This window comes from Penicillium brevicompactum (genome assembly GCF_028827555.1).
Source record: "Penicillium brevicompactum strain IBT 35665 chromosome Unknown utg000006l_segment0_segment0, whole genome shotgun sequence".
In the NCBI taxonomy this organism is placed as follows: Eukaryota; Fungi; Ascomycota; class Eurotiomycetes; order Eurotiales; family Aspergillaceae; genus Penicillium; species Penicillium brevicompactum.
In genome coordinates this window covers 672,598-685,178 of record NW_026623209.1, presented here as the reverse complement: position 1 = coordinate 685,178, position 12,581 = coordinate 672,598, and the positions used below count along the sequence as shown (strand labels likewise).

General features: G+C 50.2%; 5 protein-coding genes across 5 annotated transcripts; 2 read left to right on the top strand and 3 right to left on the bottom strand.

Moving 5' to 3' along the window:
- Positions 1 to 183: 183 nt before the first annotated feature.
- Positions 184 to 3,294, bottom strand: N7506_008451 (CORVET complex membrane-binding subunit VPS8; the record flags this gene model as incomplete). The annotated part of the gene is made up of 1 exon (XM_056957744.1): positions 184 to 3,294. The coding sequence occupies one exon, from the start codon at positions 3,292 to 3,294 to the stop codon at positions 184 to 186; it is 3,111 nt and encodes a 1,036-aa protein (XP_056807134.1).
- A 106-nt stretch (positions 3,295 to 3,400) lies between these two features.
- N7506_008450 (uncharacterized protein) lies at positions 3,401 to 4,955 on the bottom strand (the record flags this gene model as incomplete). The annotated part of the gene is made up of 3 exons (XM_056957743.1): positions 3,401 to 4,128; positions 4,182 to 4,614; positions 4,665 to 4,955. 3 exons carry the CDS (start codon positions 4,953 to 4,955, stop codon positions 3,401 to 3,403), a joined length of 1,452 nt encoding a protein of 483 aa, XP_056807133.1.
- A 2,742-nt stretch (positions 4,956 to 7,697) lies between these two features.
- N7506_008449 (uncharacterized protein) lies at positions 7,698 to 8,379 on the top strand (the record flags this gene model as incomplete). The annotated part of the gene is made up of 3 exons (XM_056957742.1): positions 7,698 to 7,812; positions 7,871 to 8,167; positions 8,222 to 8,379. 3 exons carry the CDS (start codon positions 7,698 to 7,700, stop codon positions 8,377 to 8,379), a joined length of 570 nt encoding a protein of 189 aa, XP_056807132.1.
- An 802-nt stretch (positions 8,380 to 9,181) lies between these two features.
- Positions 9,182 to 11,450, top strand: cap2 (F-actin-capping protein subunit beta; the record flags this gene model as incomplete). The annotated part of the gene is made up of 5 exons (XM_056957741.1): positions 9,182 to 9,866; positions 10,250 to 10,361; positions 10,499 to 10,859; positions 10,963 to 11,323; positions 11,377 to 11,450. 5 exons carry the CDS (start codon positions 9,182 to 9,184, stop codon positions 11,448 to 11,450), a joined length of 1,593 nt encoding a protein of 530 aa, XP_056807131.1.
- A 258-nt stretch (positions 11,451 to 11,708) lies between these two features.
- Positions 11,709 to 12,300, bottom strand: N7506_008447 (mediator of RNA polymerase II transcription subunit 11; the record flags this gene model as incomplete). Its single annotated transcript, XM_056957740.1, has 2 exons — positions 11,709 to 12,164; positions 12,220 to 12,300. 2 exons carry the CDS (start codon positions 12,298 to 12,300, stop codon positions 11,709 to 11,711), a joined length of 537 nt encoding a protein of 178 aa, XP_056807130.1.
- Between the last annotated feature and the right edge of the window lie 281 nt (positions 12,301 to 12,581).

Sequence of the window (12,581 nt, the reverse complement as noted above, 5' to 3'; positions counted from 1 at the left end):
AGACATCGCACCGAGATGGTCATGATCAACATCCAGCCCACCATGCTGAAACGATGAGACCCTGACATAATACTGTACAGTAATCAAACCACATTTCCACATTGAACACAAAAGTAGGCTATGCAGGTCGGACTGAGAAAGTACAAAGTAGAGAAAACAAAAAAAGTCGCTACACTAAATTCACTATGTACAAGCCGGACAGAACAATTCGGGCGGCTCACTCCGAGTCGTGGTTTCAGGACGGGCGGCCGCGCCAATAGCAATTGACACGCACCGACGATGGAACAGGTGTCGACAAGAGAAAATCACCACCGGCTCAGGCATCGGGGCTCCGACCGGTCCAGATGCAACCCCTTCATGGTCTTCGTCAGGGTCATGCTGGTGCTCGTACCTATCCAACCGTGATGGATGGTGCCCCACATCGGCGGCTTTGCCTTTGCCCCGCTCGGAGGGATTGTAGCTGTCCTCCGTGCGACGCGCGATGCGGCGCGAGTACGAATCCGCCTGTCGGTCTTGCCAGGCGGACCAGTGCGCGTCACCCACGCTGGGGCCCCAGATCCGGACATGGCAGATTTCGCAGACGTGGCCACGGGGTCGCCAGCCCTGTTGGCGGAGGCGGGTGACCTCGTCGACATGGACGAAGAGGTCACGGTCTAGCATGCCGTTGGCAAGGGTGAGGAGGGATTTCTCGTAGGAGTAGGCGGAGAAGATGGAGGCAAGAACGGCGCGGAGCTCGAGCAGGGAGGTGGACCACGTGGTGGCTCTGGTGAGGAAGGCGCGCAGGATGCGAAGGAACGACATGTCTGTCCTTTCGGAAGTATTGGCCTTGACCGTGCTCGCGAGGAGGGCTGTGAAGACCTGCTGAACGAGCGTTCGGAAGGATGTTGTTAACTGGCTGCTTTCGCCGAGGGGGTTGGATTGAGTGTTTGTTTCGTTACTGTCCTGGATGAAGGCGAAGACATTACTTGCGATTCGCACGACCGCTTCAATGTGGTCGAGCCAGAGAGATTCATCAAATGCAAGTGGCTGTTCGAGCGCCGGTGAATTACGTTGACCGTTGGAGCTACCGAGCCGGGATTGCTTGACAGTCTTGCTCTGGCCCTGACAGAGCCAAGTACCAACGCCTGCGTACTTGTTCAAGGACTCGATCAAGTCGTCAATTGCCTCTGCGGTGGTGGCTGAGTCGGGACTGTCGCGGACACTTTGGAGAATTCCTATCAGACCAGACTCAAGGGTTTTCAGATGCGCAACGAGACGGTCTAGAGCCTCACGGACCTGGCCTTGCCGGGCGAGGAGAATGACAGCAGCATCGATGGCTCCACTCTCTTCTATGAAGGGAAGCAATTCCTCCAAGTGGATGTCACCCACTCGAAGTCCGTCGACGAATCCTGCCACGTGAGAGGGATTGTACTTGCACAGAAGCTGCACGTAACGCTCAATCATCCAGTTCTCCACGGCCGGTGGGGCTCGATTGTCCGCTGTTTGAGCATGCGGCTCAATCAAGACACGCAAGTATTGATACTGCTTCTGGGGATCCTCCTCCAGAACCCGCAGGAACGTAGAATGTGTCTCAGGGGCTAGGTCCTGCATTGTCTGGGACGTGCGAAAAACGTCAATCGTAGCAACCTCGTGGGCATGCTTTTCTATAACGTCAATTACGTCTCGTCTCTGCTTCTTGCTAAGTCCTGACCCCACGCGGAGACAATCATGCAAACAGGTAAAGATCATGTCGCGATCGTTCGGGTCCTCCAAGTAGGTGAGGACCAGCTGGGCGTATTGCTTTTCTGACTTGAACGTTGATTTCAATACTCGGAAAAAGCGGGCTTCCTTGAACAGAGGAATCATACTTTGAATGTCGGGCGGATGATAGAAAGAGAGCAGATACTCCGCACTCAACTCGCAGTCATCTGCCATCTCTTCTTCGGAATATTGACAGACACGGACCAGAACTTGTTGCAGGGTCGTTCCGGAGAGCAAGATGTACTGGGGGTATTTGGGAAGATTGCGCGCAACAAACATGTCTAAGTAGATCGTCTCGAAGGGTGTGAAGAATGGACCGGTCATGACCTGGAGCAAGATGCTGATCAGATATTGTCGATTGATTGACATTCCCGAAGCAGAAGCATCTTCGCTCTCGGGCTCATTCAGAAAACTGTCCTCGAAAGCCTCATTGAGCATGCTCATGAAACTTGAAGGATCGAACTTCAGCATGTCTCGGAGTGAAGAGAATGAGTCGGTGCGCTCAGCACCACCTTGCGATGTGCTATTACCACGCCCTGAGAACAGGTATTGATACATATCTGTTTTAACGCGCGAAGCTTCAGATCCTTCCATATCGTCCCCAGTGGGGTAGATGCGGCCGGTCAGGATGAAGGACAAGTACGGGAACATCTTCATCGCATTGTTTTGCCGTCTCATCTCGTTCGCGTGCTCGCCGTTGACCAAAGTCTCGGACTGTGTCGGGATCAGGCTCACTAGTTCTTCTAATGGCCCAATATAGTCCATCAGACAGCGGTTCCAGACATATATAAAAGCATCGTACAGATTGTTCTGCTTGCATAGAGTGGTGACTTGGTCAATATCCATCGTAGTTGTATCGAGCAAGCAAATAATTTCTTCCAGGCGTCCGGGTGAGTGAGTTCCAACAAAATGGTTGATCAAAGCCTTGACTGCAGTGGGAGGTAGTGAACGCAAGGTTCCATCGACAATTCGTGGCTCCAGAGCAGATAGGAAGGTGCCTGCAGATTCTTGCTCCTCATACCAGTTGAAGACCTCTTCCCAAAGGAATTCTTCGTCAGCCATGCAGAGACATGCTGCAATTGAAACATCGGCTAGCTCCTCCAGTTGCTGGTTATCAAGGCGGTCGCTATTCGCTTCAGAGTTTCGACCAAAGGCGTATTTCAAGGATGCGGAAATCATTTCGAGAAGCTTGTCTTGAACGAGCGGTTGTCTCAGATTGTCTTCCTCGGGAAGCCCAACAGTGAGCTTCTCCGCATCTCCTGTGTAGTAAGAGGTTGCTAGACGAATGGCTGAAATGAAATCACCAGCTTCCATGAGAGCAAGCAATCGATCTGCCCAGTTTGAAAGTGTGCCCACTAAAGCTTCGTTGTAGCCAAGAAGGAACAATCGACCTTTATAAGAGCGGAAGCTCATATGGAATGCATCGGCTACTACCCCGTGCATCGAGTCATCTTCCTCATCAAGCTGCTCAACCAACGAATGAAGCTGTGAAGAAAAGAGATCGGTATGATAAATGTGCCTGTTGGCTAGATCAATTGAATCGGTAACGTTCATTGAATAATCCTCAATGATCAAAAGACGCTGAGTGATTGTGAACACCGCGAGCACGGAGCGGCTTAGCCATTGGACGGCTACTATGGCCTCATCGGCCCTCCATCTGCTACGTGCTCTGAAGAGAAGACTGGGGGGGCTTGTCCTTGTCCGTCGGCTCGTCGGTCTCGGCTTCCGTGACTTCGAGCACTGTCAACACATTTGACCAGCAGTATACTAGCTTTGTGTTTGATGTCTGGCTATCTTTTCCCTTGAGTCGGATGGCTGGAAACCAAGCCAAGGCACCAGTCATGGCACCATGAGCCTGCACTTCCTTTGGTCGAGGGGCTTTGTGCTGGGTTTGAGCCACCGGTGTTGTAGACACGATTACCAGAAGATAGGGAGTAAGCATAGCAACCAGACCCAGTGAATCAGTAGATTGCTCCACATTTCCGAGCGGCAGGGGAGAGAAAGCAAGGACCGAGCTAGGCTTCCGACGCTTAGTTTCTGTTATCGCCTGGGGGTAACGGCCAAGGATTCGTATCGTTTTCACCGTACGCCCTACAGCACCCATACCTCGTGTTGCTAGGTGGGAGAATGCCATGCCGCGCGTGTCAGCCGATACCAGCGCCGTGCGCCTAGTTCCGAGGAACCCTATATGGATGACGGCAGATCCTGAAAGATGGCCATCAGACGTCCGAGTCTCTACCTGATTGGCCGGCATTGGTGGAATATGAAGAAATGGCTTCGCGGAGCGAGAAATCTCCCAGGTGAAGATGTCGCCCGAGTCATGACCACCTGCGACCGTAGTATGGTCTGCAGAGAGCGCTAAAGATGTAACAGCACCGCATTCAACAGCTGTGCTATCATCAGCATACAAATCAATATATTACAAACTGAATTTCACATACCTTGTGTGCCGGTTCCAATGATGGTCTTGAGGCTTTGCTGATAGTCGAATACGAGAATGATTCCTTTCGATGTGCCTACCACAATAGACGTGGAAACAGCAAGACAAGTTGGCCGACCAAAATTACGCTTCCCAATCTCGGAAAACGCCTGTCCAGAGATCTTCCGTAGCTTTGTCCATCGCACCACATCCCAAGGCCCCTGCACTGGCTCCTCTTCCGCTTCTGGTATATGTGAAACTTGACTGGTTATTGAGGACTGACGGGAGTGTAGATGCGCAAGGAATGGCGAGCCAGCTCGAGACACACTCTGCGGAGATGAAGATAGGCGGGACTGGAAACGAAGATCGAAAGGCCGACGTGCCGGGCTGGGACTAATTCGCGGGGAGGATTGGAGTGCAAGCGCACTACTGCTCAGTGAAGATGGGACTGAGCCCTGTGAAAGTCAGATTACAGGTCTTGTTGCGCGCCAATTGTGTCACTCACATGTAGAGATGGTGAATCGTCAGGGTTTGAGGTCGTTCCATTCAAGCTCCCGGTCGCAGCCCAGTCTGCATGGCGCTGCGGTGGTGTTTCGGGGAGGAGTGAATCCTTTGGTTCCAGTGTTTGATCAGAATCACGGTCCTCCGCATGCTCTATCGTGTCCAATCCATCGTCCACCGGTTCGTGCGGGGAAGGTACAGGGTGTTCGGGGATGTCTTGGTCGGGCTGCCGTTCATCTTCCTGACCTAGGTCAAGCTCATCCTCGCGCGACCAGCCCTCACTGCCCTCAGCCATCGAGCTCATGAGCGTGATCTCCGAATGACCATTGCTCCCGTTGTTTGGTTTGTGGGAACCGCAGGTGAGCGGTGTGATGCGCAAGCAGTCGGAAACCAATTACGGAGGTACCAGGGATACTGCAAGACAAATGTAATATTAATTGGTCATTGACGTCGAGCTCGAGGGGTATGAACAGTGGAGAATGAGAGTTCCGAGCTCCGTTGCCTGGATCGGGGCCGCCATAGGGGCCGCGCTAGCCGCAAGTGGTTGCCAAGCACATCACACTCTGTACGTACAACCACTTTGCTGTACCTGAAGTATTCAACACACAATATGTTGCCATTCTTGAAAGTCTGTCTGAATTTTGCCAGCTTTGTGATCATAATTTGGTATTCCAATTTTGCCTATCAAGGACAAAAATATCCATCTTATCTCGTATATATTTCCACATACTTGAGCGTGAATTCACTACTGACAGCTGTCGACTGGTGGGCAAAACACTTATTTCCCTTGCAAGGCTGACATCTGTTCTCTGTTTCCAGAGCTGATTAATATCCTCCTATAGAACATATGGGCATCTCATCGCGGCATTTTCCACAATCATGATCAATCCGCACTCGTTGCACCTCTATGTCCAGGTGGTGGCTTCGAAAGGATGCAAGACATACCTAGTACTCCGTACTTGAAGCTTGTCATGTAGCATGTCAAACCTCGCAAGCCCCTAAGTTTAGGGAGCGGACCCCGACAAAGGGGACCAATATGTTTTGCAACACGAATACCCAGGTGTCCCAAGGCCGTCGAAAGCTCAGTGATCAAAGATCCAGACCACCTGGGTAGTGTAGGCTTTTCATCAATTATGCCCAGGTATTGGTCTTGAATAGCAACACCGTAGAGAGCGTTCTTATTTGGAAACGGTTCGAGGATAGGGTTGATTATTCCATTGGCATCGAGGGCAATGGTACCCGTGGACCTGGATCCGTGATGTTGTACGTGGATGGATCCTATGCCCAGGTGTAGGTCAGTAGACCTCGGGACTGACAGTATTTATGGTGCAAATCTGGGGATTAATGCAAGCACAACACTCCGTCCTTAACCTTGAAATACTTCTCTTAATCAAGTACTCCGACTTGATAGATTCCTCCAGTATCATCAAATACACAACACATATCCATGGACATCATTGGCCTATATGAATCACATTGAGGACTCGTAGATAAAGATGCTGGTGAATCACACCGACAAGTTGTCAAGATTGAAACATCTCTCGTGTCTCTTTTTCTCATGCTTGCTTTACCCAAAACGTTTGTGAGGTGTCGTGTCCTGGGAGTCCAAGCCGGTCGTTCCCATAATTTTAGACGTGGAAGCTTCTCTCTCCGTCTCTCTCCAATCAATAAATAAGAGCATTATAACCATGCTGCCTAGAACCCGATATTCTACGAATTTCTCTCCCGAGATATCGAGAATCAATTTCATGGATCGCCATGCTCTCCTCGGCCACAAATTCTCTTGATTCAATATCCCAACAGCGTTGAGGTGTCTTTCTCAAACATGCCATACCGGAAGCATGCCCATTTCATCGAAATATGGCATGGAAAACGTCGAAGTTGGCTGAAGCACCAGAAATTTCTTACTTTTTCTTCCACCGCTACGGAGTAAATCAATCGGATCTATCAACTTCAAACATATTCCGTACTCCGGAATAATTATCGATAGTCATACTCCTCCGTACTGGTCTCTTACAATAGCTCTCACTGGAACAGATATGGTCTAGCGCCATCTGGCGGCACGTGTACACAGGACAATGCGTCTTTTCAAATCGCAGTATCGGTTGGGCATGATAGAATGGTTAAATGATCATTGAAATTTGTTGTGCTGGGGTTGAAAGTGCATGGACGATTTTTGGGAAACTGGACACCGAGGTGGCGATGGTAGCAATAGCCTAACAAACCCTTCTTGGAATCAAGTCAATATGGAACTTGTGAAAGTCAGCCTTGTGACCATGTCATTTATGCAAGTCAAATGTTTCGCCACATGGCTAGTAGAGAGACAAATGCTCCTCCGTATATGGGGCAGAAACCACGAAAGCGAACGTATTTTATCGTTCAAGCACGCATGGCATGTAGCATTTAGCTATTTCGTGGCTCTAAATATGACCCGATCTATTCTCCGATAGCAGAAACATTGCGCAGGACTTGAATCAAAACTTTGGGGAAGGACAAGTGAAAAATCCAAACAAGGTAGGGATATGAGCCCCTTAAAAAGCAAAAATAGAATGCCCCTTGCATAAGGACCTGGAGGTCTCCGTAGACGCTACTTACTGTCTGGGGTCAATCAATAGTTCCCTATTTGACGGATTCGCCCCCGCAGGGTCTTGCTTGGCAGCAATATTCAAAGCCCCTTCCTCTTAAGGGGGGGAATTTCCTGTACAAATTTCTCTGGGGAAGTAAGGTGATCTCCGTGCGTCGGCTATATACACTTTGCCAGTGGCTGAATTTCCTTGGCCAGTGGGAAATGAGTTTAATATCCTCGATGCAAATCTGAGACATCACGAATGGGCGCCTGCATTGTGACTGTTTTGTCTCTTTTTGGTCTGAGGCAAACTCCAAGATGCCAGGGCGCGTTTCGTTTGCTTTTCGGGTCCTGTATTTAATGCTTTCTCTGGCCTTTTCTTTCTTTTGTAGAATACCTTCAGCTACAGTCGCTACCTTCCAATACTATCATTTTTGCATATCTGACATTTCATCCACATCACGTTTCATCATGAAGTTCACATTCCTTGCTCTTTCGGCTCTGTTGGCCATTGCCGCGGCTGATACAACCACCGCGGAGGCATCCGTGGTTACTTCTACCCCGGAGACTGAATGTGCAAAGCAATGTAAGAAAAGACTACGAGGGTTAATAAAAAGCCAAGTTAACCTTAGGTCTCTATCTAGGTGACCCCAGGGACATTTGCTGTACTGCAAAGTGCTACAAGGTTCCCTGCCCTAGCGATAACCAGGCCGACGACACCAACAGCTGTGTTTCTGCCTGCCCCCAGGGCACCGGCACCCCTGCCGATATCCAGAAGTATGCCGACTGTGAGCAGTCTTGCTACAGCTCTCACTTCTGGGGCGGCCACGGTGCGACGGCGACTCAACCTACAACATCATCCACCTCGACTGGCACTTCTGGCACCACCGCCACTTCAACTGGCTCGAGCTCGTCAAGCACAGATTCCTCCGACTCAAACAGTAAGTTCCTTTTCTCGAAATCGTGCCACGGACATATCTAACAGAGGTTATTAGCTTCAAACAATGACTCGGACAGCTCTGACTCTTCGGATGGAACTTCGACTAGCTCTTCAACTTTCTCTCAGCAGACTGAGAACGCCGGCGCTCATATGAAGCTTGGTGCTTCTGCTGCTAGTCTGTTTGGCTTGGTCGCGGCTGCATTTGCTCTGTAAACATTCTCTGATAGAGAAGAGTGACAAGCGAGTCCCAGGTCTGGATTTATGGGGATAGCTTGGGTACTGGACAATATTCTTTCTTCTTGTGATAGTGTGTTGCTCGATCTGGAAATTTATGTTGATGTAATTCTCCTGCTTTTGAAAGCATATAATTTCATTTTTGTTGTCCCGTAACACGATCCATGAATAGGACGTTGCAGTTCCAAGGTTCGGCCTTCGGGGCATTTTGGGGTAGTTACAAGACCAGCCGGTGACTGCCCAGGTGTCGACCTCGTGAAAGAAAACCTGTCTCCAACATTTTGGACTTTGATAGGCGGACCTTGAGAGCGTAAGGGAAAGCCCCAGAGCGAGGGACACTGATCTAGATAGACTAGGGATATCGTCAAGTGTTTTCGCGCTCAGTTCCCTCCAAATAATCAGTCGGGAATGGTTTGCTTGTGAAGTAATCTCATTGAGCCCCTCGGGTCTTGTCAGTCTAGAGCCTTCAAACGTGGGCATTTGACAATCTTGAAAAACTCTCAGAGATCTCAGAGCCCCGCAATTTGTGTGAGCTTTAGAATTGCATCCTTGCTATGTGACTGAGAATTGCTGACGAGGCACGAAGGCATGTTTTTCTCTCAGCTCACCGCCAAAGTTTGTTTACTGAGGTCAATTCCGGAAAAATATACTGATGAATGTCACCAATCATCAGTGCCGTATATCAAACGCTTGACTTGACACAGATTGCGAACATACGAATTTCCAAAACACCAACGAAGATTCAGATCAAAAATCCGGAAAACAATTGAGCTCCAGCAAGATGGATGATGCAAGCGAGCAATTCCAAGTGCTTTTCAGCGACATGTCCGCCTTCGTGACAGACTGCATGGCGGGCCACGATCCTTCGCACAATCCAGCCCATGTCCACAGGGTGGTTGCTCTCGCCAAAGAAATCCTGGAAAAAGAGCGGAGCATCAACACAACGACAAATTACAATGGCGCAGTCGTCAAATTAGCAGCACTCCTGCACGATATCGGAGACAGAAAATACCTGTCGAAATTGGAGCCAGGACCTGGAGGTGAAGCCCCAGATCCTAATACCATGGTCCAGTATGCTCTTCTTGCACGAGGCGCGCCACATGAACTAGCCTCACGAGTCCAAACCATCGTGTCCCACGTGTCCTACACCACCGAGTGCAAGGACCCGGCTGTGATCCGTCGATTAATCGACCGAGAAGGTTTTGTGGAGCTTGCAGTTGTTCAAGATGCCGATAGGCTAGATGCAATTGGTGCCATCGGGATTGGAAGGTGCTTTACTTTCTTGGGTGCTGTCGGCAAGAAGTATTGTGTTGATGGGAAGTGGGAGATGAATAATTCCATCGAACATTTTGAGGATAAGCTAGTGAAGCTTGAGGGAATGATGAAGACTTCAACAGGAAGGGAGATGGCCAAGGTTAGAACCGAAAGGCTCAAAATATTTGCAGGGTGGTGGGAAGAAGAGATGCGTTTGACGTCTGCTTGATATCTTAGGCGTGTGCCCATGTTTTCCACCAACATATTGTATGCACGGTGAGATGAGACTTTTTCTCATCTGTTCATACCTTGATAACATAAGAGGATAGAATAGCCCATTTTTATTCCAGAATTTCATTGTTTATTGAGTGATGTGGTTTAGTCTCACACATGGCTGCTATTACCACCACTTGGGCAGTCTTGTCGACTTCCCTGAAAGGCAAAATAAAAATCGAAAAGACAGCAGAGCTGCAATGGAAAGTTAAGAAGAAATGAACAAGAAATACAACCAACACAATCCATCAAATTCCTACCATCCTCCGCGGAAGCTCAAATAATCGGATCGATATAGATCTAATGCCACGCCGAGGCTCAGATATGCACGCACCTCCTCCGCCTCGGATGACCACTGTCATCCGCCGGCGAAGAGGGTATAAACCATTTCCATACTTCGCAACAATGGCTGATGCACAATTTGACAGTGCGCTGTGAGTACCACTCTTCACATTCTTGGGATTTCCACGACTCCTTGTCTCGACCCTGGAGCCTGCCATTGCAATCCAGACTCCGACATCACCCCGCCCCAATGCAGACGGAGACCACCGAGCTGACCACCCCTTCCCAGCGATTTACTTCGGCGCCTAAACCCCCGCGATACCAAGGCCAACCTCCAGGCTATTACTTCGATCGTCCCCGAACTCACCGAAGACCTCCTCGCCTCTGTCGATCAGCCCCTGGAGATTCGCCGGTGCCCGCAGACCAACCGCGACTACCTGCTCTGCGATTACAACCGTGACGGCGATAGCTACCGTTCACCATGGAGCAACGAGTTTGATCCCCCACTGGAGGATGGTACCGTGCCCAGCGAGCGAGTGCGCAAGCTCGAGATTGCTGCTAACGAGTCGTTCGATGTTTATCGCGAGTTGTACTACGAGGGTGGTGTCGGAAGCGTGTATTTCTGGGATCTGGACGATGGATTCGCCGGTGTTATCCTGTTGAAGAAAGGTGAGCTAGGCACTGGGCACCGGCTGCTGTTCATGGGAACTCGCGACTGATCTTCTGTGAATAGGTGTCACTCCAGGCTCCCAGAGCTCCGGTGAATGGGACAGCATTCACGTCTTCGAGGCCACCGACCGTGCTCGCATGTGCCACTACAAGCTCACCAGCACCGTCATTCTCCATTTGGCCAACAAAACCGAGGCACTGGGCGAAATGGACTTGAGTGGAAACATGACTCGCCAGGTTGAGGTTGACCTGCCGGTTGAGTCGGACGCCAGCCACGTTGCCAATGTTGGCAGACTGGTAGAAGACATGGAACTGAAGATGCGCAACCTGCTCCGTATGCTCTTGCTGCCCGATCGAACGCAGTGGATATTTGCTAACCTGGACTTCTACATTACAGAGGAGGTGTACTTCGGCAAGGCAAAGGATGTTGTTGGCGAACTGCGCAGTATGTCATTGCACACTCCACAATCCCGGGTCTCCTTACTGACAAAATCACAGGTCTTGGGCCTTTGTCCGCTGCGAACAGAGACCGTGAAACTCAGCGGGAGATGATTGCGTCCATGCAGAAGTAATCTTTTCTTGTTTCTGACAATCATATCGCCCCGCTAGGTCGATGTTTCGATCCGTTATTGCGTTTTCGTTTTGCATAGCTAAGTTCTGTGAACATGCTTGATCATTGATCCACAAATATTCCAGAATCCAATATCATATATTGATCTAGATGGTTCCTCATTATCCTTGAGTCTCATTTCCAGAGGCCATACAGCCCGGGGTATCATAATTGCACCGTAACTACCACCAATCGCGTCTCATGTATCATTATTACCCCTTCAGTCCACTTGCATGTTGTCGGGGTCATTGGCGGCCTTGTCTTCGCTTGACCCAGGCTTGTCTAGCTGCTCGACAAATGACCGAGCAGCAGCCCACAATTCAGCCTCCTTGTCCTTTCCAACTGTATCCTTCCGACTGTTGAGCCAGCTGATATCCAGTGGGTTCTCAGCCCCTGCTGCACCGCCTGCGGCTGCGTCATTCCTGGTGCCTTTGGTGTCGCCCGCGCGCGAGGACGTCTCCGGTGCCAGCAATGCAGCTTCCTCCAACGCGTAGACCTGACGACGGAGCCGTACATCGATTGAAGACAGCAGTGCAAAGTACTGGGATGTTGCCTCTTTGAAACGTGCCTTGTGTGAGTCGAGCGATCCATCGGGTGCGGGGGAGGAAGAGTCCGGTTTGGCGTTTGTGAGAGCTTGAATCGCGAGACCGGCAGAATGAATCAATCGAGTAACATCCTTAGTGGCGCAAGTCAGTAGCCGTATACGCTTTCCATTGAGCCGGTCGGAGTACCTTGTCTACCTCATTGAGCTGTCGAATGCGATCAGCGGAGGTGAAGCTCTGGAGCTCTTGCTGGGGCGAATCTTGACTCATTGTGATTTTTGAGGTAGCCGTAGAGTCGGAACGATATTGACGCAGGTAAAAGCCTCTCCGGGTGAATCTTCAAGAGTAGATGTCGAGATTGTGGGCGCGTTGGAGAACGGCTTGAAAGTTAACATCACGTGCGCGAATCCGGGGAGGCTCTTCATAAGCGGTGAGGTCGCAGAACGGGATAGTTATCAAATCCAAGCTACGCAAGATACCCATCCATCTCAATTTCGGCGAAACAAAAGTCTCCATCGGTTTTATCCGTTTCGGGATAGACAATTTAGCTA